Source organism: Nycticebus coucang, chromosome X (assembly GCF_027406575.1).
Source record: "Nycticebus coucang isolate mNycCou1 chromosome X, mNycCou1.pri, whole genome shotgun sequence".
Taxonomy (NCBI): Eukaryota; Metazoa; Chordata; class Mammalia; order Primates; family Lorisidae; genus Nycticebus; species Nycticebus coucang.
In genome coordinates this window covers 21,130,259-21,151,012 of record NC_069804.1, presented here as the reverse complement: position 1 = coordinate 21,151,012, position 20,754 = coordinate 21,130,259, and the positions used below count along the sequence as shown (strand labels likewise).

General features: G+C 39.3%; 1 protein-coding gene across 1 annotated transcript in view; it reads right to left on the bottom strand.

Annotated features, from left to right (window-relative positions):
• The window catches only part of PHEX (phosphate regulating endopeptidase X-linked), a 229,997-nt gene that overhangs the window by 122,881 nt on the left and 86,362 nt on the right, over positions 1-20,754 (bottom strand). Inside the window, exons 11-12 of the mRNA XM_053579715.1 lie at positions 20,196-20,324; positions 2,133-2,234 (exon numbers count right to left, since the gene is read on the bottom strand). Coding sequence (XP_053435690.1) covers positions 2,133-2,234; positions 20,196-20,324 — 231 coding nt within the window. The remainder of the gene's footprint in view (positions 1-2,132; positions 2,235-20,195; positions 20,325-20,754) is intronic.

The window sequence follows — 20,754 nt, the reverse complement described above, 5'->3', positions numbered from 1 at the left end:
AATGTACATCTTCTGGGGTCCAGGGCAGGACCCACCTCAAAGAATGACTGGAAATTCTTGGACAACATCCCTCTTTCTTGCCTTTCATTAAAGGAACTTCTATTAACTCTGAAATACGAGATTTACTCGGGGAACCTGGTGAGATACAGTTGAACAATTGCCTTTGATATTTGTACCTGTCGTTGAACTAGCAGAGTTCCTGGCAAGTTGAACTCAGCTCAAAGAAAGCAGAGTGTTCAAAGAGAACTTTTAGAGGAAAAACTGACAGCTCTCAATGAAATAAAATAGAAGACTGGAGAGCAACTCGGGGGCAAACAGAAACACGTCTAATATTAGAAGAACCGAGAATAATCTTCCTTCAAGAAGGACCCACGGGCCACTTACATAGAAGGCCCAAAAGTAAAGTACCTACTCCCTTATGCAACTCAGAAGAGCTCCCTGAGCTAAACACAATCCATGCTGCTCAAAGAACTGAGTGCAGTTCCTAGATCATTCCCCTGGTATCCAGCCATTCCTAACACATAGGCTACACACACTCCACTCAACTCTCCACCCTGGTGGCCCAGTACTAATTCACGCATACACCCTCCCCTTCAGTCCACGAGGGGTCAGCCTAGGATAAAGAGCTCCTAATCCACTGAGCCTTTCACTGCCCAGTGCAAGACACATCCTGTTCCAGATATCACAAGCTAGCTCAGCAAATAATTAAAGCCTTCAAAAAACAATATGCTGGTGTTGAAAGTTGTTTACCGTCTGGAGAGCCTCCCATCGCAGCCCATGATCAGCTCGTGACTTACATGATTTAAAACAGCTCTGACAGGTTTTCAAGGGGAAAAAAATCAAACTTACCCTTTGTCTTCCTCCAACACTCCCTCCCCACCCACCACTCAAGTTCTTCCTTTACTATAAACACTGAACAGCCTTTTCATATCTGTTGACAAAAGTATCTATGGCAATGTTTATCCATCTCAGGAGTTTAAAGCTCTAGAAAAATATCCTTGCTGAATCTCTGCAGGTTCTAATTATAACAAGGTTATGCATGCCCAGAATGTCATCCTCTTTGTTTCTTGACCATAAGGCAAAAAATACTTGTGCTCAGTATGACATATGACTCCAAGCTGTGTTCCCCAGGCATGCCTAGTGGTAACAATCACCCCCAAAGACTGGTTAAAATCTCAAAAGTTCAGCTTCTACCCTTCCCTTGATGCACTAAATCAGACCTTGCTGGTGAGGAGTCCGGAAAGCAGGAACATATATGGACACCCAGGGGACTGCTATCATCAGGAAGATCTCAAAAATACCTGTCAAAAGAAGAAATGCTCCTAATTTCAGTCTCCTAGCTGCAGAGGGGCATCCCTTAATGTGCAGCAGGTGTGCCCTACCCACTTGAGCTCTGGCTCCATCAGAACACCTCAGATCCAAGATGGCTTCCATTCTTTCTTCCTAAACAAGATGACTGTCAATACTTTTCTCATTTATTCCCTTAGCTTGCTGCATAGTATCCTAAAATTTTGCAAGGCCCAGAGTATCCACTTCTCTTAGAAAACAGTTTTGTATTCCTACGCAATGGTCTACCACTGGTCTGCAGTTTACAAACACGTTATTTAGGTCATTTTGTGCAAAATGATGGGTTAAGGAAGTAGAGCTGTCTGGTTACAGGAAAGAATTTTCTCCAGGAAGTTTTGCACATATCATGTACAGAACAGAGGGACCCATGACCACTATAAGTTTTCTTCTCCTTTGTGTCTTGAAGGCTCTTCTGCCAACAGCTCCCAGTGGCTCCCCACTGCTCTGTATTCTGCCATACCCAATGATGGCTTATGACAAAATTCACCAAGCAACAAACTGTGTGGCTCTTACAGACAGACATTAGGAGAGGAAAATACTGAATTACAAGCCGAATTTACAAATTTGAAAATACAGTAAAAAAAAAAAAAAGGAAAAAGGAAGGTCTTATTTTATGTTACCTCCTGGTGATGAAATCTATATATTCATCTAAAAGCAGACACCTAACTCTGGGGTCATTCAGAGTCAACAGCTCAGTCAATATAAAAACCAAGTATAAAATCAATGTCAAGAATGAAAATCTGTTACACCAAAAGTCATATTTTTTAATCAAAATAAATTCTTACCTTTTCTTTGGCTTTTCTTTTTGTTTCTGTGTCCATCCACTCGTTTTCTTTCTCCAACATGTCAATAAAGGCCCAGCGAACACCCTCAATCAATTCCTCCATCTACAAGAAAATATTCAAAGAGTCAGTCTCAAAACCAAGAAGCTGCAAATAAGGTTTCTTCTGGGCCAAAATCGGCTTGCAAGAGAAATGCTCAGCATGGTGAGAAAGTAGTTCTTTCCGCTCGACTCCAAACTCCAGCAAAATTTATTTTTCCAGGAAAATTTCCTTTTGCCTACCACAAAAAGATAACTAACCACTTCTTTCCATGTGAGTACTTCGATGGCCTAGCTATAAAAGAAATACATGAGGGCCAGGCACAGTGGCCCATGCCTGTAATCCTAGGAGGCCAAGGCGGATGACAGCTTAAGCTCAAGACTTCGAGATCAGCCTGAGCAAGAGTGAGACACCATCTCTACTAAAAATAGAAAAACTAGCCCAGTATTGTGGTGTGCAGCTATAGTCCCAGCTAGTCAGGAGGCTAAAACAGAAGGATCACATGAGCCCAAGAGTTTGAGGATGCTGAGAGCTATGACGCCCTAGCACTCACCCAGGGCACAGAGTGAGACTCTACTTCAAAAAATAATAATAATAAATAAATAATCATTTTATCATAAGGACATTTGCACTAGACTGTTTACCACAGCTCAATTTACAATGGCCAAGATGTGGAAACAACCTATATGCCTACCAACCCAAGAATGGATTAACAAGCTGTGGTATACATACACCATGGAATACACCATTAAAAAAGATGGAGACTTTACATGTTTTATATTAACCCGGATAGAGTTGGAACACATTCTTCTTAGTAAAGTATCACAAGAATGGAGAAGCAAGAATCCAATGTACTCATTGATATGAAGCCAGTAGACAGTCTAATACGTGCCCACACAAGAGGAAAACTCAAATCAATTCAAAGTGGAGGATGGAGGAACAGTAAAGGGGGCTGACGAGGGGAAGGAGTCGGATAGGGGGTCACAGTGTATGGCACACTGCTTGGAGGCGGGACACAACTGTAAAAGGGACTTTACTAACAAATGCGAACAGTGTAACCTAATTCTCTGTACCCTCAATGAACCTGAACTAATAAAAAATCAATCAAATGTAAATGAAGCCAAGAAGTAAAAGTATGTTATGAAATAAAAGATTGATTTTAAATGAAAAAAATTAAAATAAGCAAATAAGTAAATCAAGAGAAATTTGCAGAGGTTATGACAAACTAGTAACTTACCTGTCTATAGCTACTGAATTACTTCATCCCTATCAAGGTAGCAACTAATTTCAATCATTTAATAAGGGGCCGAGAGAGCCAGGCAGAGACCTGCACTGCATATTCCAAATAGGCAGTGCAGAAGACAGTGAAGAAATATTTGAAAGAGTTACTGGTAAGAGAGAAATAGGAGGGAGAGCCAGCAACCCCGAGAGACACTTCACCAACAAAAATCAAACTTATGTCAGGACCCCAATTCTTTCTAAGTTTAGTGCCACTGATGAGACCAAATGTTTGGCTGCTCTGTACCATTTCTTCCTACTCTTCTCTCTACTCCTGGGCAGCTTAGGGAAAAAACAGCTATTTCAAATCCAAAGTGGTAGTTCTAAAGGGGTCTGCTATAGAAAGGGTGTTTTCTGAAAGTCCTGTTCCAAAGCATTTGGATTGTACAGCCACACCCACAGTGAGGACATGTATGCCCCGGCTTTGCTGCCTGTATCTGAGAGCCAGGAGAGCGGGGACTGAAGGAAAGAGAGGATGATTCTTAATGCCAGAGGCCCACCCACAACAGTGGGAGGAGGCCCTGTCTGTTTATGGGTGCAAAACGCTCGACATCCCTTTCTCCTGCAGCAATGCTTTGAGTTCTCCATAGGACACCCAAGAAAAGATAAATACTGAGTTTGGCCCCAGAATTAACTTTTTCACTTAAGATTATGGGATTGTAAATCAATTGTTAACACTGATTCTAGAAGGAACAAAGTTTAAATGTTCCCTTGGCTCTGTAATGAATTGTCAGCACGGAGCTCAAAATAATTTTTTTTTTTCTGTTTAATAAGTTTTCAGCTATGTTTTCAGTTCAATAACAGTTGTAAAGGAATCAGAGTTGTAAATCAGTGGGCTAAGTTCCATCGTATGTAAATAAGAACAAACAGCAGATGGAAGGGGGTGGGGGGAGCTTCACAGCTATTTCTTCCCAACTTAGTAAAACATTAAAAGAAGAGAAACTTCAACTTGGGATTAGGACATGTTAAAAACATAAACTGATATAATAGCAAAGGTCCTTTAAAAATCATTAAGTCAGCGGCTCTCAATCTTATTTGCCCATTGAGATCTTTCAGGAAACTTCCAAAAAATTCCTGGCAATATAATTTTTAAATTAAAAAAATTTGTCAATCCTGAGGCCTGGGCATTAAGATACCAATGTCATTGGTCTAAGGTCCAACCTGGGCACAGAGAGGCCTAAAAGTTTCCCAGGTGACTCTGACGTACAGCCAGATTTGAGATCCACCGATCTAGAGAAAGCCATTTATTTGACAGATGAGGCAATTAAGAGTCAGGAGAGTTTATGATCTGCTCAAGCTCATATAGCTAATAAAGATCAGAGCCCAGACCTGACTGCAAAAAAATGACAGTTGAGAGCTCTAAACTTCTAGGAGTGACACAGGTGACCCCCCCACCCAAAAAAAAAAAAAACAAAAAAAAGAGGAATATGCCAGGGAAGAAGGGAAGCAACTGAGAGATCCAGAAGTCACCATTTCAAACAGAAAGCCTAAATAGGAAAGTATTACAATGACAAGAAAATCTACAGGCCCAGATCTTTGGCCTTTGCAGTCACCAGCACCCCTAAGTCTTTATAACCTCATCATGTAGCGACACCGTACATGGGCCCATCACCTTCACATAGAAAGAGAAATAATATCTTCTCCAATTACAGAGGGGAAATGGGGATTGGAAAGAAGTGGGTGGATAGATTTGAAAGATTTAGTGAGCAAATCAATGGAAGCAGGTGATCCATTTTATGTCAGGGGAGGAGGATAGTGGGGAAAGGTAAATCAACTCCTAAGCTTCAGAAATGGGTGGGCAATTTGGTGGATGCTGTTCCCACTCAAAAAGACTGGGAATGTTGGAAGAGGAAAAGGACTGGGGACAGAAGCCGACTGTAGTGGGATGAGGAGTTCGTGGGCAGTGGAGGGAGCAAGTCTGGACAAGCTAGTCAAGGAGTTTGTCTATGAGAGAGAAAACAAAGATAGGAGAGAAGTGAACGAGGTAAAGGAAGGATCTGAAGGTTTGGGGATTGGCTTTTGCGCACATGTTCATTATTGTTTCTGGTTTTGTTGTTGCTACTGAACATATGAGAGATTTGAATACCACTGGAAAGGATGAAGTTAAAAATATGGGGGAGAGAAAGCCATGAATGGTCATGTTACCGAATAAAGAGGGTCTGGCCTCCTGTCACTGTCAGCCAATATGCAGAAACAGGGATAAGTCCACCAAACTTTGTCAGAAGGTTGGGATTCTGGAGAACAGTGAGAGTAGCTTCCCCAAGACTATTCTGTTCTTCCACTTCCAAAATTATAGTTCTATACATAAAAGTTCAAAGCAAAGACCCCACCAAGCCCTACTCTAAATAATAATTAGCATAACTCAGTGACCCATTATAACATTGCAATTCAAAAAGTTAATCTGCTAAATCAATCTACCTAAACTACGCCAGACAGGCATCTTTAGGGTGGGAGCTAAATTTACAAAAAAGTAAGAATGGGAGACGGGGTGAAAGTCAGGCAGGACTTAAACCAACCAGACCAGCTATGCCATGTCTGCCCCAGCCTGACAGACTCCATCTTATTCTCACTACATGTGCTCTCAGTCTGAGAGGGCGAAGGGGGAGATGGAATCCAGAGACTAAATGGAAGGATTCACCTTAGACATGAGACACAATTACGAGAGGAAAGAAGGATAAAATGATGAACAGACATACAGAAGAATTCAAAGATGGGAGATGGAGGAAGTTTGAGAGAGTCCCAGAAAATGGCCTGTCTTTTCTCCATGAAATAGGATTGAGACCTTCTGCTGAATGGAACATGGCTATGAACAGTCTAGCAACAGGAGCATACTTCTGGGAAAGCGGGTACTGCATCCCCGCCTCCCATTCATGGTTTCACTTTCCATAGTTTCAGTTACTATGGGTAATCATGGTTCAGAAATACTAAATGGAAAATTCCGGAAACAAACAATTCATAAGTGTTAAACTGCATTTTTCTGAGTAGTGTGATGAAATTTCATGCTGTCCTACTCTATCCAGCCCAGGGCATAAATTGTCCCTTTGTCCAGCCCATCCATGCTGTATATACTCACCTGTTAGTCATTTATAGCCAACTCAGTTATCAGATCAACAGATCACAAGAACAGGGAGTAGAGTACAGTAAGATATTGAGAGACGGAGAGAGATCACATTCACATAATTTTTACAGCACCTTGCTATAACTGTTCTATTATTAGTTATTGTTGTTAATCTCTTACTGTGACTAATTTATAAATTTTATTATCAGTATGGTCGTATAGGAGAAGACATAGCATACACAGGGCTCAATACTATCCACGGTTTCAAGCATCTACTTAGAACAGATCCCCTTGGATAAGGGGGGACTGCTGTAGTTAGGGAGGACAAAGAAGGCAATAAAAGATTTCTTCTAATTACTCCAGTCAACGAGTAGCAATAACAGAAAGAATCTAAACAAGAGGTTGCCTTAAAAGGTGGCCATATTTGAGGAAAAGATTTATTTAGGATAAGGTATATGAAAACTAAACTATGGTTTAAAATCAACTTATTAATCAAATAGGACAAAATACCTTGTTTCCCCGAAAATAAGGTGTGCTCCCAAAGATGCGCTAGGTCTTATTTTCAGGGGACGTCTAATCTTTCCTGTAAGTAGGTCTTATTTTCGGAGGATGTCTTATTTTCGGGAAAACAGGGTAAGTATTCTCCAAGCTAAAGAGATCTCTGGCAAATCTTGGAATTTGGGGAGTCCTACGGTAAATCTTAAAGTCATTTTGTCTCTGTTCCTCTTGGGGCAGTTTTATGAAGATGTACTTATTATTCAACAGAGGCTAAGTGTTGTCAGATACTTCTCTCTAAATAGCTTGGTTTCATGGGACCCTCCCTGGCCATTCCTAGGCATGAAAATGGCTATCAAATTCACTAAAGTTATAAGCATTTTTGATAGGTTTTCAAAGTTCTTTGTCTAACACCTGCTGATTAGCATTCTAAATGGAAATAAAGAGGCGAAAAGAAATGTCAACCCATTGCTGGGATGAAGAGTGACAAATAGTTAACTCGTATACAGCCTCCTTCTTCCCCTGGCTTTCCTTCCCCAACCCCAGCACCACCCCACCCCCTCTGTCTTCCCTAAAAACACTCTTTGATAACTCACTTTCCTTGTGGCCCTCTCTTATGTGTCAAAACACAAGTAAATCACTTTGCTTTTTGTTTTCCCATGAGCCTCAGTTGGCCTTTGCCCTTGTCCTCTCAGGCGCCAACACTCCCCTCCCTAGTTCCCATCTCAGGTTCTCAATTTTTTTTTGGCAGACTTTACAGATTTATTATATAACATTTTCTGTGAAATGGTGCTGAACTACCCCAGCAGAATTCAAGAACAAGGGATACCTTTGAAGGTGATTAATGGCATTGGTTGACATGTCAATGCAAATAAGAGAAATAATGATTTTAGCATGCTGGAACTAGGAAGATAAATCACTGAACACTTCTGATTTTTATCTTTAGACTACTCTACAGCATCACATAATAACATTGCGTTCAGTCAAATCATGTTCCCTGAGGCAGAAAAAGCCTGTTATAATTTTAAAATAAGAAAAAAAAGAGAGAGAAATAGTATTTTTTTTTTTGGCCTTGACCTAACGACCCAATCAGCCAGCATAACATTAATAAAAATCACTTAAAGTAGACGACCAAAGGTTACATTAACCATAGAAGCTATTGATGTAGAGTCAAAGATCAAAATATAATACATAAAAATTAACTCAAATGTTATTAAGGTAAAATCTGCCATATTCAAGGTAAGGGGCCTCCAAGCAAAGCAACATTTTCTTAAGCATCTATTTATTTCAGATTTTATAGATCTACACCGTAAAAATACAATTCATCTAGTCATGCTATGGTCAGTCTTTCTTTTCCTCAACCAATGTCATTTAAAAGTGGGTCTTTCCGTTTTCATTCTTTGCACCCCAGAATTTTGCTGGTAGTCTTCTACATGCACATGGATGCTGCCATCTCAGCAGATTAAAAATTGTCTCTTTTCCCCTTTTCCCATCTTCTTACCTTTTCTCCCAACACATGGACCTAGAGATTGTGTATTTTGTATAAATGGTTCATGATGATTCTAATTCATTTGAAGAGGCGTATAACAACACTGCTTTGAGAAAAAGTCAGTTTGCCCCATTGTCACTTGTAGTTTCTTTCTAAAGCTTTGTTTCTGGCAATAAAGAAATCTTACAAGACCAACTCAAATCCTACTCACACTCACCGATCTCAAACATTTAAACCCACAAATTCAGTACCTTCTCTGAGTCCCCATAAGACTCACAATCAGAAAAACACAGGTGTGTGTTTAATTATCTTTCCATTTGTATTTATCTGATGTCTCCAACAATATCCATAAACTTGCAGAACAGGCACTTAGATCAAATTTGGTGATGAACATGTAAGCAAACCAAAAAGTGTTCTGCAAATTTAAAATTGTGTTAGTTTTATGATTTCATATCTTATACTTTCAGTTTTACAGTTTCATATCTCAGGTGATGTGATTTTTCACATGTATGATTTCAAATCTCACGCTCATCCCTTACACTCGGAAGTAGCAAGTGCTTAGTAAACACATGTTGATCAATTTATGCTTCTTAAAATCTTCAGTGGGTACCTACCAATGAATTGAAATTGAATCAAATATCTTTCACATATGTTAAAGCTTAACAGTTATTCCAGCAGTACAAAGAGAAAATATTATCAAATTCACTCAAAGATGATTTGTGGTTGTTCAAATATGACCAGGAGATTTAATAATATGGAAGTTTAAAAAGGGAAAAAAGCACATGGTAACTTTTTGCAGTGAAGTCATTTTTGAAAATGGAGACCTATTCTGATTTAGTAATTCAAAGCCTAAGTTCATCTATGGAATTTATCAGAGAGTAACAAATCCATCTTTATATTAGGGGGCAAGATTCACAGCAAATGGCTCTGAAATGGTTGTAGTCTATAATCAAATAGAAACTTTAATAGAAATCAAATGACTCAGGAAGTTAGCCTCGTCCATTCTGAGACTGGTGATGTTAATACGCACAGGAAAAATGGTTAAGAACGGTTTAAAATACATGCATTACACATCTGGTAGAAATTATAATAGGCTAATAAGAGTTCTGAAAAAGAAAAGAAAGAAAAAGAAAAATCATCAAGGTTGATTGTGAGCATCAACCTTAAATTAATGTAGTGTTAATAAAATTCTTAACTAGAAGACATAATGTTGAATAGGATTTTTCTCTTTAATATAACTCAAAGTCATAATATCTTAATAAAATATGAGTTTAAAATGTTTCCAGTCTTCCCATTTGTCCAGAGCAGGATAAGTTTCCTTGAGTTGTAATCACTTGAGTAGTGAATGTGAGAAATGGAAATTATTATTAATAATGTATGTGGTTAACCCTGAAGAAACAGGCTGCAATCTCAGAGGGGCTCCTAAAACTTCTTTCTGGAAACTGTCACTTTATTAGAAATATAGACATTAAATGAGCCAATGTGCTAATAAATATTAAAGATTTATTGGTTTGTTATCTATACTATAACCATTTATAAAAATAAGTTTGGATTGGCTCCTGATAAAAATATAATAATGGCATTGAAATAAGAAGTAAAAAAGTGACCTCTATGAGGGTGGAAGAAGTAGTTAAGCCAGAAAAATTAAGTATAGTTAGAAAATGCTGAGGTTTCTGGCAGCCAAGTGAACTAATAAATCATACCAGTTTGTCAGGATTAGCAAACTTGCATAGCTATTAAATATGTTGGCCAAAGAAAAAAAGAATATTAAATTATCTGGACCCAAGTCACGCTAGTCTGGTGGTGCAGGAGGAGTTTAGCATGTCCTTTTATCAAAAGGCATATGTCCATAAGACTCTGGAGGGAATAATGAGTCTGGATATGAACATATAAGCTGTATTCTACAAACAGTTGTATAACTCATCTTTTCCTGTTTCCCACTTTCCCCCTCTGAGAGGGAATGGATCAGAAACCAGAATGGTATTTGTAAGTCAACCAGTCTCATAATGGTTCAGCCTTTGGCTATTAGTAAGCTCCCATCAGCAAGTAACTATAGCTAGTCACTTTCAACATTCCGATTTGTCAGAAGGCATAAATGATTTTGTTCAATAAATGAATTTTCAGTACAGGGTCTTCACATTTCCCAGGTCTAATCAGATCTGCTTGGCATGACTGGGGCTGACAGTATGTGGCAACGGCAACACCAGCCACTGCTATCCAGAGTTGGAGATGACAGAGAGAGATGGGCCAAATGTGTCATTGTCATGGCAGCACACTCAAGGATAGGGCCAAGAGGAAGTGTCCACACTTCTTTTAAAAGAATTCCCAATGAGCTATCTAAATTACTTGTTTTGCTGGATATCATTTGACCAAAGGTTGTATAAATGAGCTGTCAGGATTGAGTCTGATAGTATTTGTTGCAACAAGATTTAGCCTGTAGAGAGTTATGAAACCTGGACTTGTTATAGAAAGTATATTTAGCTCCTTCAGTAATTTCACAAGACTGGCCTATGAACCAGACTTCACATTAAATGGTAGGGCAGGTTCTGGAATGTGGCCACAGCACTAGCATTAAAAGCATCTTTGTCCCAACTGAAAGTTGCTACACTGGGCAAAACCTCCCAGACACTACCCTCGCTCTTACTGTTTCTAAGATAAAGTAGAGGCAATTTCGATGTAAGAGTTGCCAGAACCCATGCCAGGACTTTGCTGTTGTGAGTGTTATCTTTATTTTTAAGGTTAGACGTGGCACACAGCAGTAACAGTACCTGACATTCACTGGACATTTACTACACACCAGGTATTATGCAAAACCTTCCCCATGGATTATCTCACTTAAACCCTGTCACAAACTCAAGATGTAGGTGCTATTTGTATCCCTATTTGCATGACACTGCGATGACGGCTTTAATTCCACAGCCCTTCCTGTATCCGCACCCTGCTATGTGGCTTTGCAGGTTCTCTCACTGAGAATGCAGTCTATTTCCCTCCTCTAAATCCAGCTTTAGGACTTGCTTTGACCAACAGAGTGCAGACATGACATTATGCAAATTCAGAGCCTGAGCTTCGGGAGGTCTCATGTGTTTCTTGCGCACTTGTGCTTCTGCCGTCACCATGAGAACGTGCCCAAGCCAGCAGGCTGAAGGAAGTCAGACACGTGGAGCAGAGCCGAGTCATCCCAATCATTCTGCCCAAGCCAACCTAGATGGGCCAAGCCCCAGACATTCAAGCCAACACAGCCCAAATCAGCCGAGCTGCCTAGGGGCCCACCACTGACTCCAGATGCATCAGTGGTAACTGCATATTATCAAGCGCCAGCAAGGCTTTGTGATTGATCGTTCCGCAGCATTACTGTAACAACTGAAACTTGGGCACCATTTAGAGACAGGAAAACAGGCTCAAAGAGGTTAACTAATTTGCCCAAACTGGTAAGAGGAGAGCTGGGCTATGAGATGCCCATGCAACTTTGCAGAAAATTGGATGTAATTTCTACATAAGGTCGATATTTTGTAACTATATTATCAAACCCTTAAAAACCCAAATCATTGTGTTCTGCCTTAGTTTAGAAAGGTCTTCAACCAAGGCTCTCCGGAAAGTGATCTTGATAAGAATAGCCGACAACGTTTACTAGACGAACAGAAACAGGGACACTTGGTAGCCAGAGAGAACATCCTTTCAGTGCACAACACGCATCGAAAGGACGTTTATCTTTATCTGTACAATGGCCTTACTGAGAGCAACCCTCTTGAGTGGCTGCATTCACAAGGAAGGAAAAGCCTCTCAGTCTAAGGGCAATGCTGTAATACATGACACTGACTTTCATGTGACTTCTGCCATCAGCGTTGTAGTTACATCTCATTTACTCAACCACTGAGAGGAACAGTGAGAGGGGGAATTGGAGAACTTAAAGAATATAAATGACAGTACATCAATTCAATTATCTTGGCTCACTAATGAGGTGAACTCCTAGTGTATAGAGGTTGCAAGTTCAAACTCCACCACTGCAATTGGACCCACGTGGGTATTTAAGTCTTTGACACCAGCTGCAGCAGTATGGGGTGGGAGGAAAATTCTGTTCTTAGGATAAAGAATTACTACTGGAATTGCTCTTGCAGAGAGCAGCTCAGAAAAAATGGAAGATGCTGTAGGTCATCTGTGGCATTACTTGGGGACACAAACAATGCCTTTAATGGAAAATGAAAAAAGAATAATGTGCTAAAGTGCAGGAGAAATTTGTGAATTCTTTCATACAGCCAATAAAGTTTTAGTTCATCATTTAATGAAATCTAAATATGAAATCTAATAGAAGATTTCTTCTGTTTTAACTAGACTAACCTTTTGCATATAGAACGTTTTAATGTATAGTGAGACCGGTAACTTTAGCTTTGATGTGAAGGCTGACCAAAGTTTAATCAGGCTCCTCTAAGCCAGCAGTTCTCAACCTGTGGGTCGCGACCCACAGGAACTGTATTAAAGGGCTGTGGCATTAGGAAGGTTGAGACCCACTGCTCTAAGCCTTCTTCTCAACTGGGCTTTGACCTTACCCTGCTCTCCGCCCCCTGCCCCCATCGGGTTCTTGCCAGGCCTGCCTAGTCCAGTTAGAAAAATATCCTGCTAAGTCACGTCGGAGAGAACCAACCTAGATGTCTGACCACCTTGTTCTGCCTTCAATAAGAATCCTGTTATGTTGATAAGAATTTCCCTACTCATGATGTCTCCTCTGAGTAAATTTTCATCCACGACCCCCTTGTTCTGCTCATAGGCTAGACATCTCCAGCTGTCTTTGCTGTATTTGGAGTTGAGCCCAGATTTTCTCCCCTATTACAATAGACTTGACACCTATTACGATAGTCCTGAATAAAGTCTGCCTTACTATATGAACAATTGTTAAAATAATTATTTTCTTTAACAGCATTTACCCCATTAAAAAAAACACACAGAAAATTTGAGGGTGCAGCAAAAACTGCTTATTGGCCGAGTTGAGATCTATGAATAAAGACAAGCAGTTGCAAGACTTACTGTCTCCAATGCAATAAGCAAGAGACAGTGTATACAGAAGAACTTACCTCAGCCAGAATGCTCAAATGGGAACTCTAACTTGACTGAATTTTCTAGAAACTATAGTTAAAGCAAAAAAAGACCATTTCTTTCATCAACATAACAGAAAAATTGTTCTTTGATGTATATGTTCACATTTTTGCCTTAGTAACTGAACAATGGTAAACATTAAAAAAAACTTTCTTGAAGAAAAATTTTATAGAGCCTTTGAGTCACCATCCCAAACATCAAGGATCACTCCTTAGGATGACATATGTATAAAATACTGGAAATTGAGCTCATTGTGTAGACTGAGCCAAAGATATACCTGGAAAATTGTTCTTAGATTAAACCTCTGATTGCTTGCTTCTTAAGAGTGCCCCTCTTTCACCTGAGAATTATGAGTACAAACTTGCAATGTCAGCTGGTTGGATTTGAATTAAATTTTCACTATATTCATCTTTAAAATATTGAAATGCTAGAAGCAAGACCTATTCCAACTGTTTCCTACTTCTAAAATGCTAATAGGGAATGTGTACCTTTTTTAAAGATCTAATATTAGAATAAATAATTTCCTAATAAAGGTGAATCACTTAGAGGACAAGCCACTAAGACAGCTCTAGTCTCCTTACTCTAGTCGTAAAATCAGTGAAGATTCAAGTGGTTTTCAGAGAGAAAGAAGCAAAGGAATGGAACACTGGCTTGCAGCTAGACTGTCTGAGTTTGAATTCTACCATTTGTAAGCTACCTGACCTCGGGGGATTTACTTAAACTCTCTGAGCTTCAGTTTGTTCATCTGGAAAACAGGGGCACTAATAGCAGGAACAGTTTCAGTCATTGTGAGAATTAAAGGAGTTCAGTCACATTGAAAGCACTTGAGAAGGGTTCTGGACACCTAGTGAAGGCTCAAACTTAGCTGCTACTATTGTTATCATTTCCTACCAGTAACAGTGGTTCACACCTATAATGCTAGCATTCTGTAAGGCTGAGACAAGTGGATAGCCTGAGCTCAGGAATTTGAGACCAGCCTGAGCAAGAGAGAGACCCTGTCTCTAGCAAGCATAGAAAAACTAGCCAGGTGTCAAAAAAAAGGAAAACAAAACAAAACAAAAACTAGCCAGGTGTCATGGCGGGTACCTGTAGTCCCAGCTACTCTGGAGGCTGAAATAAGAGGATGGCTTGAGCCCAAGAGTTTGAGGTTACTGTGACCTGAGACACCACAGTACTCAACCTCAGGGCAACAGAGGGAGACTCTGTCTCAAAAACCAAATAAATAAATATATAAATAAAATTAAAATGTCATATCTCAACCATTACAATCACATTAGGCCCATAGTGACAATCCTTCCCTTCCTGGCCTTGTTGGGATTTTCACCTGCCCTCCATGGGTGTGGATGTTTATCTGGAGCATTTATTTATACATTACAGATGTAAATGATCATTAATAATAAAAATGAAATGGAAGAGACAAAGACCAAGCAGCAACTTTAGCTGTCCTCTCTGCACACACTTCATCCTCTCTCCCTTCATTTAAGTCATGAGTGATGTGAGCATCACCTCTATGATGATGATACATGATCAATTCTCAGGGAAAGTCCCACTTTCATATAACTTTTTGTAAAAGTAACCTGTTAAATGCTTAACAAATCTGATGTATTTTCAAATTATACATCATCCCTATCTAAATAAGATAAAAAATTAAAGAAGTCTTCTGCCAGACAAGGTTGTAATTTTTGGTTCTTTAGACTAAAGGAGGGAAGGAAAGGAGAGGAAGGAGGGAGGGAGAATGGGAGGAAAGGAAAGGGGAAGTGGGGGGGGGAAACAAAAAATAAAAACCAGAAATCTCTCTCACACCCCTAGGACTATATTCCTGCATACAGTTCCTGAAAATAGTTGGAGACAAGATTTAGCTGAATCCAGAGGCGGTTGCCATCCAGAGGCTCTAGAAACAGATACTGAGCAGAAGCAGGCCCGTGTCCCTTCAAAAAACCTGGGTACTAAGAGCACATGTAGTGAAAATAAGACGGAGTTAGGCTGTGGCCCAGATGACACAGCTCGTCTGGTCACAGCTACTCTGGTCGGTTTAGGTCCTACTTGATCCTCACCTCATTTTTTCCATTCTTATTGTTTTGTAAATTTAACTCCCACCCTAAAGATGCCTATCTTGAGTAGTTTAGGAGAATTGCTTTAGGAGGATTAACTTTGAATTAGAAATGTAATATGTTGGGCGGTGCCTGTGGCTCAAGGAATAGGGTGCTGGCCCCATATACCAGGGGTGGCGGGATCAAGCCCAGCCCTGTCCAAAACTGCAAAATATATATATATATATATAAAAATAAAAATAATATGTTGTTGCAAAGGCAGGATTTCTTTCCTTTCTATGGCTGAATGATATTCTATTGTGTGTGCATGTGTATATATACACACATCACACTTCACACTTTCTTTGGTCATCCATGGATGGACATTTAGGTTGATTCCATACCTTGGCTATTATGAATATTCCTGCAATGAACATAGGGGTACCAGTATTTCCTTTGGATATATACCCAATGGTGGGATGGCTGGATTGTGTGGTAGTTTATTTAAAATTTTTTACTGGCTCAGTGCCTGTAGCTCAAGCAGCTAGGGCACCAGCCACATACACCGGAGCTGGCTGGTTCGAACCCAGTCCAGGCCTGCCAAACAACAATGACAACTACAACCAAAAAATAGCCGAGCATTATGGCGAGCGCCTGTAGTCCCAGCTACTTGGGAGGCTGAGGCAAGAGAATCACTTAAGCCCAAGAGTTTGAGGTTGCTGTGAGCTGTGATGCCACAGCACTCTGCCCAGGGCAACAGCTTGAGACTCTGTCTCAAAAAAATAATAAAATAAAGTATTTTACTACAAAAAAAAAAAAAACAATAAAAGCTCTGGTGTTTACTCATAGGAGTGGACTGAGCCAGTTGAATTGGATAGCAATATTTTCTTTACCAAAACCTGTTGCATTAGTACAAGTCACTACTTCAATTTTCAGATCTTTGAAAATTTCTGTGATTCAGATTGGTTTAAAGGGACTGTGAAACACCCTTGTGAGGATCTCTAGGGTCCTCCTCCCCAGACTATTTGTTTTTCCTTTGAAAAATGGTACCTAGATATTTTTACCTATAAAATTGGTTTTTGTTTTGTTTTTATTGTTGTTGTTGTTTTCTGACAGAGTCTCATTCAGTTGCCGTGGGTAGAGCATGTGCTGTCATAGCTCACAGCAACATGAAACTCTTGGGCTGAACTGATCCTCTTGCGTTAGCCTCCGGAGTAGCTGAGACTACAGGTACCCGCCACAATGCCCGGCTATTTTATTTTCAGACAAGGTCTTGCTCTTGCTCAGGCTGGTCTCTAAACTCCTGAGCTCAAGCAATCCGCCTGCCTCCGCCTCCCCCTAGAGTGCTGGGATTATAGGCATGAGCCACAGTGCCCTGGCCTCATACTGTTTTTCATAATGGCTATACCAGGTTACATTCCCACCAACAAGGTATCAAAGCATTCTCTTTTTCACACCCTCACCAACACTTGTTATCTTTTGATTTTTTGAGAATAGCCATCCAAACAGGTGCCAGGTGGTATCTATAGTGGTTTTGATTTGCATTTCCCTAATGATTAGTTATATTTAGCATCTTTTCATACACCTGCTGGCTATTTGTATGTCTTCTTTGGGAAAATGTCTTTTCAGGGTTTTTGCCCATTTTTAAATCGGGTTTTTTGTTTTTGTTCTTTTTTTTTTGCTGTTGAGAGGATATATTTTGAATTAGAAATTTGGATTTAGCCAGGGTTGTTTTGGAGTGCATTTTCTTTTTGATGAATTATGTATTACAAATGTCATGAACCAAAATATCCAGGCACAATTAGCTGATAATGATCCATGTAGTCAATCAGATATCATTGAATGCAGGTGGTTAGTAAACACTGCCTTCAAATGAAAAGACATTATAGTCTATTAAGTCCTGATTGTTCAAATGGTTGGTATCAGGTAGTATCACATACTAATGCCAAATGGTTGGCATTATGTATGAATACATGATTATTATGTGCTGAGGTTTGCTTTGTAATACCATAAATCTAACAAGTACACTTTTCCATATTAATGTGTTTTTACTATTTTTTTTTGATATTTTGGAAAAGTTTCTGTCAAGTTTAAGATTTATATTTGAATCTGAAAGTTCTCTTGGTAACAATTCCACTGAGGCATTGATGTCTTATTCCAAAATACTCAATATTCTCATTGTACATTTTCGTGGTTAGCATAAATGGGTGGAGAATTTATCAGATAATCATAGTGGTAATATTATAAGGTCTGGGAAGGATATAAAAACAATTAGAAGATAATGGAATTTAAAAAAAAATTATAGCAGGATTTTCTTTTTTGGCAGTAGAAGACTTTTAACTAATATGAAAAGTATGTGGATTAAATTTGTTTTTCTCAGTTTTGGTGTGAAAGTCCCTTTTTCATGTGTCAGGGTGTGACATTCTAAAATAAAGTTGATTTTGGCAGTTTCTCCCCTATTTTGATGTATATGGGGGTTGTGTGGTAGTTACACAGATACTCATTTCTTTGACATAAAGTTATTTGCCTCCCTCTTGCCGAAATTATTTGCCTGAGGGAATACTTAAGTTGGAAACTTACAAGAGAAATATCTGCTTTTTATAGTCTTGTTACAGGGATCCCATCCAAGAACCACCTGGAACCACTGATTTATTTGAAAAACATTCTGTATTATTAGCTACAGTCCAAAGAAAAAGAAAAACAGAAAGATTCCCCAAAGAGGCAAATTCCAAAGAATCTAACTCCAAGAAAGTCTGCCATTGCTTATTTACCAAAAAAGTTTGTTAAGCAAATGAATATGGCCAGAACTTCAGGCACTTCTCAAATTTTAATTTGTCCCTAAAATCACAAAAGGATCTTCTTGTTAAAATGCAGAATCTCATTGCATTTTAACTAGGGTCTTTTGAACTTGATTTGATTTGGGGGTAGGACCCTGGAGTTCTCCTAACAGACTCAGGAGAAGCTCCCAATGATGCTTCTCTGCTCTGGGGACTGTATGTTGAGCAGCAACTGTTTAGTTTGTAAACAGTTACCGGAAAAAAAAAAAAAAAAAAAAAAGCCTTGGTGATTATTCATGGGAGCAATCCAGGCTAGTTGACTTGGATAGCAATCTTTCCTTTACCAAAACCTGTTGCATGAGTACAAGTTACTGCTCCAATTTTCAATCACTGAGAATTTCTGTGATTCAGATTGGTTTAAAAGGACTGTGAAACATCCTGTGTGAGGGCCTCCAGGCTTCCCCGCCCCCAACTATTTAGTTTTCCTTTGAAAACTGGTACTGTTACCAAAGAGGGTCCAACCACCTGTCATTGTGAGCCAATATGCAGAGAGAGAACATTAAGTTAAGTGAATTAAACCAGACACAGAAAGACAAATACTGCCTGATGTCACTTATATGTGGTCAAAGGGTAGAAACATTCAGTAACAAGATGAGTAAGATATGGGGATCTAATATACAGCATGGTGACCATAGTTATTAATAATGCATTGTGTACTTGAATTTGCTAAGAGAGTAGAATTCAAGTGCACTCACCACACACATATACAAAATGGTAAATAAATGTGGTGATGGATGTGTTTATTCAATTGTGGTAATAACTTCACCATGTTTATCAAACATATCAAATCACCATTTTGTATATCCAGGATATATATAATTTGTTAAATGTATCTCAATAAAGCTGGAAGAAAAAAATACACCCTCTTTTAAGATAGTTGAAACGGATGGAGAAGAATATGTTGCCATGATGATAAGTCTCTCTTTAAATTCATGACCTTGAACCTCACCTAGACCTGGACCTGCTTCAAGCAGCCATACTACTTTCCTCGGTTTATTCACTCTCTCATTCCTGTGGACAACCTTCACATCTTCTGTCCCCTCCAACCTTCAATATCTGCTCATTCATTTTTACTCTCATTTGATGACCTTTCTTCCTTGTAGGAGAAATTGTGCCCTGATCCCCCATACTAAAATGTTCTTACTTAAGTTTGTTCTCTGCATACCCTGACCTTTAGCATAAACTTGTTTTCTGCCTAAAGGGACCTGGAGAGTCACCAGAACAGTATGTGAGCTGTGTACATTCAGGAAGCCAGAAAACTGGTCCCCAGAAGAGAATGAGCTCATGATGTATGACAATACCAGGCCAAAAGGTTATATAGTAAAGATTCTCTAGATTCCAAAGATCACTTGATGACAGACGCAAGGACTTGCTTAAGGTCTGTGATGTTGCAAGAACAAGTCAGAGACATAGTATCTGCTGTTTTCCGCATCCCTCCTTTTACTGCTGATTATTTGATTAGTAATTTTCAACCATTTCTTCCTGCTTTATGATAATAAAGATGGATCCAAGGTTTTCTCACTAGGACTCAACCAGAGCTTCTCAGTCCTCTACACACACAATTTATATAAGTGTCTTCATTTTTTGTGCCAGACTCCTGCGCTTCTTATTTTGCTGAGAAATTGAAAGACTATAAAGTGAACACCGGCAGACCCCTACTAGCTAGAAGGGTGACATTGGCCTGCTGAATTTACCCTTGTCAGATCTGTCTGGATCACTATTGGTTTTTACCAGCTGAGAAGCACCACTTACCATCTCCTTCTTATCTTCCTGGAAGTGCACATCCACAAACATTTTTCCAACAACATAAGGGAGGGCACTTTCAATGAAGTTTACACATTTGTCCCATTGGGGCAGCAAAGTTGTGGTCCCTTGGATTACCTGTGAGAGATAATTGATCCAGATTAAACTTCATTTGAATAAAACCTGTAGCTGAAAAAAATTCAAACAACCTGAAGAAAACAGTCTATAAAACGCTGCACGCCCATATACGTGTGTCAGATAGTAGGGGCAAAGGTGAAATCAGATGAAAAAAAAATCTACTTGTCACACGTTATTTTTAAAACTAAATGAAAATGTTTTTTAACAGTGAAAAATAATGTATTTTTTCTTTTCTTCCAATTTTCCCCAGTAAACAAAGGATCTGGACAGTGAGAGCTTTTCTGTAGTCTGCAGAGACACGAGAAGATGCTGATCAAGTATCCAGATAGTATTTAATATCTACTGAGAACTAAAGTTCTACTAATAAATTTGACCAAAGTTCCTGCCTAATAAAGCCTTCCTTGATCTGGGCAGTACACTCAACAAAGCA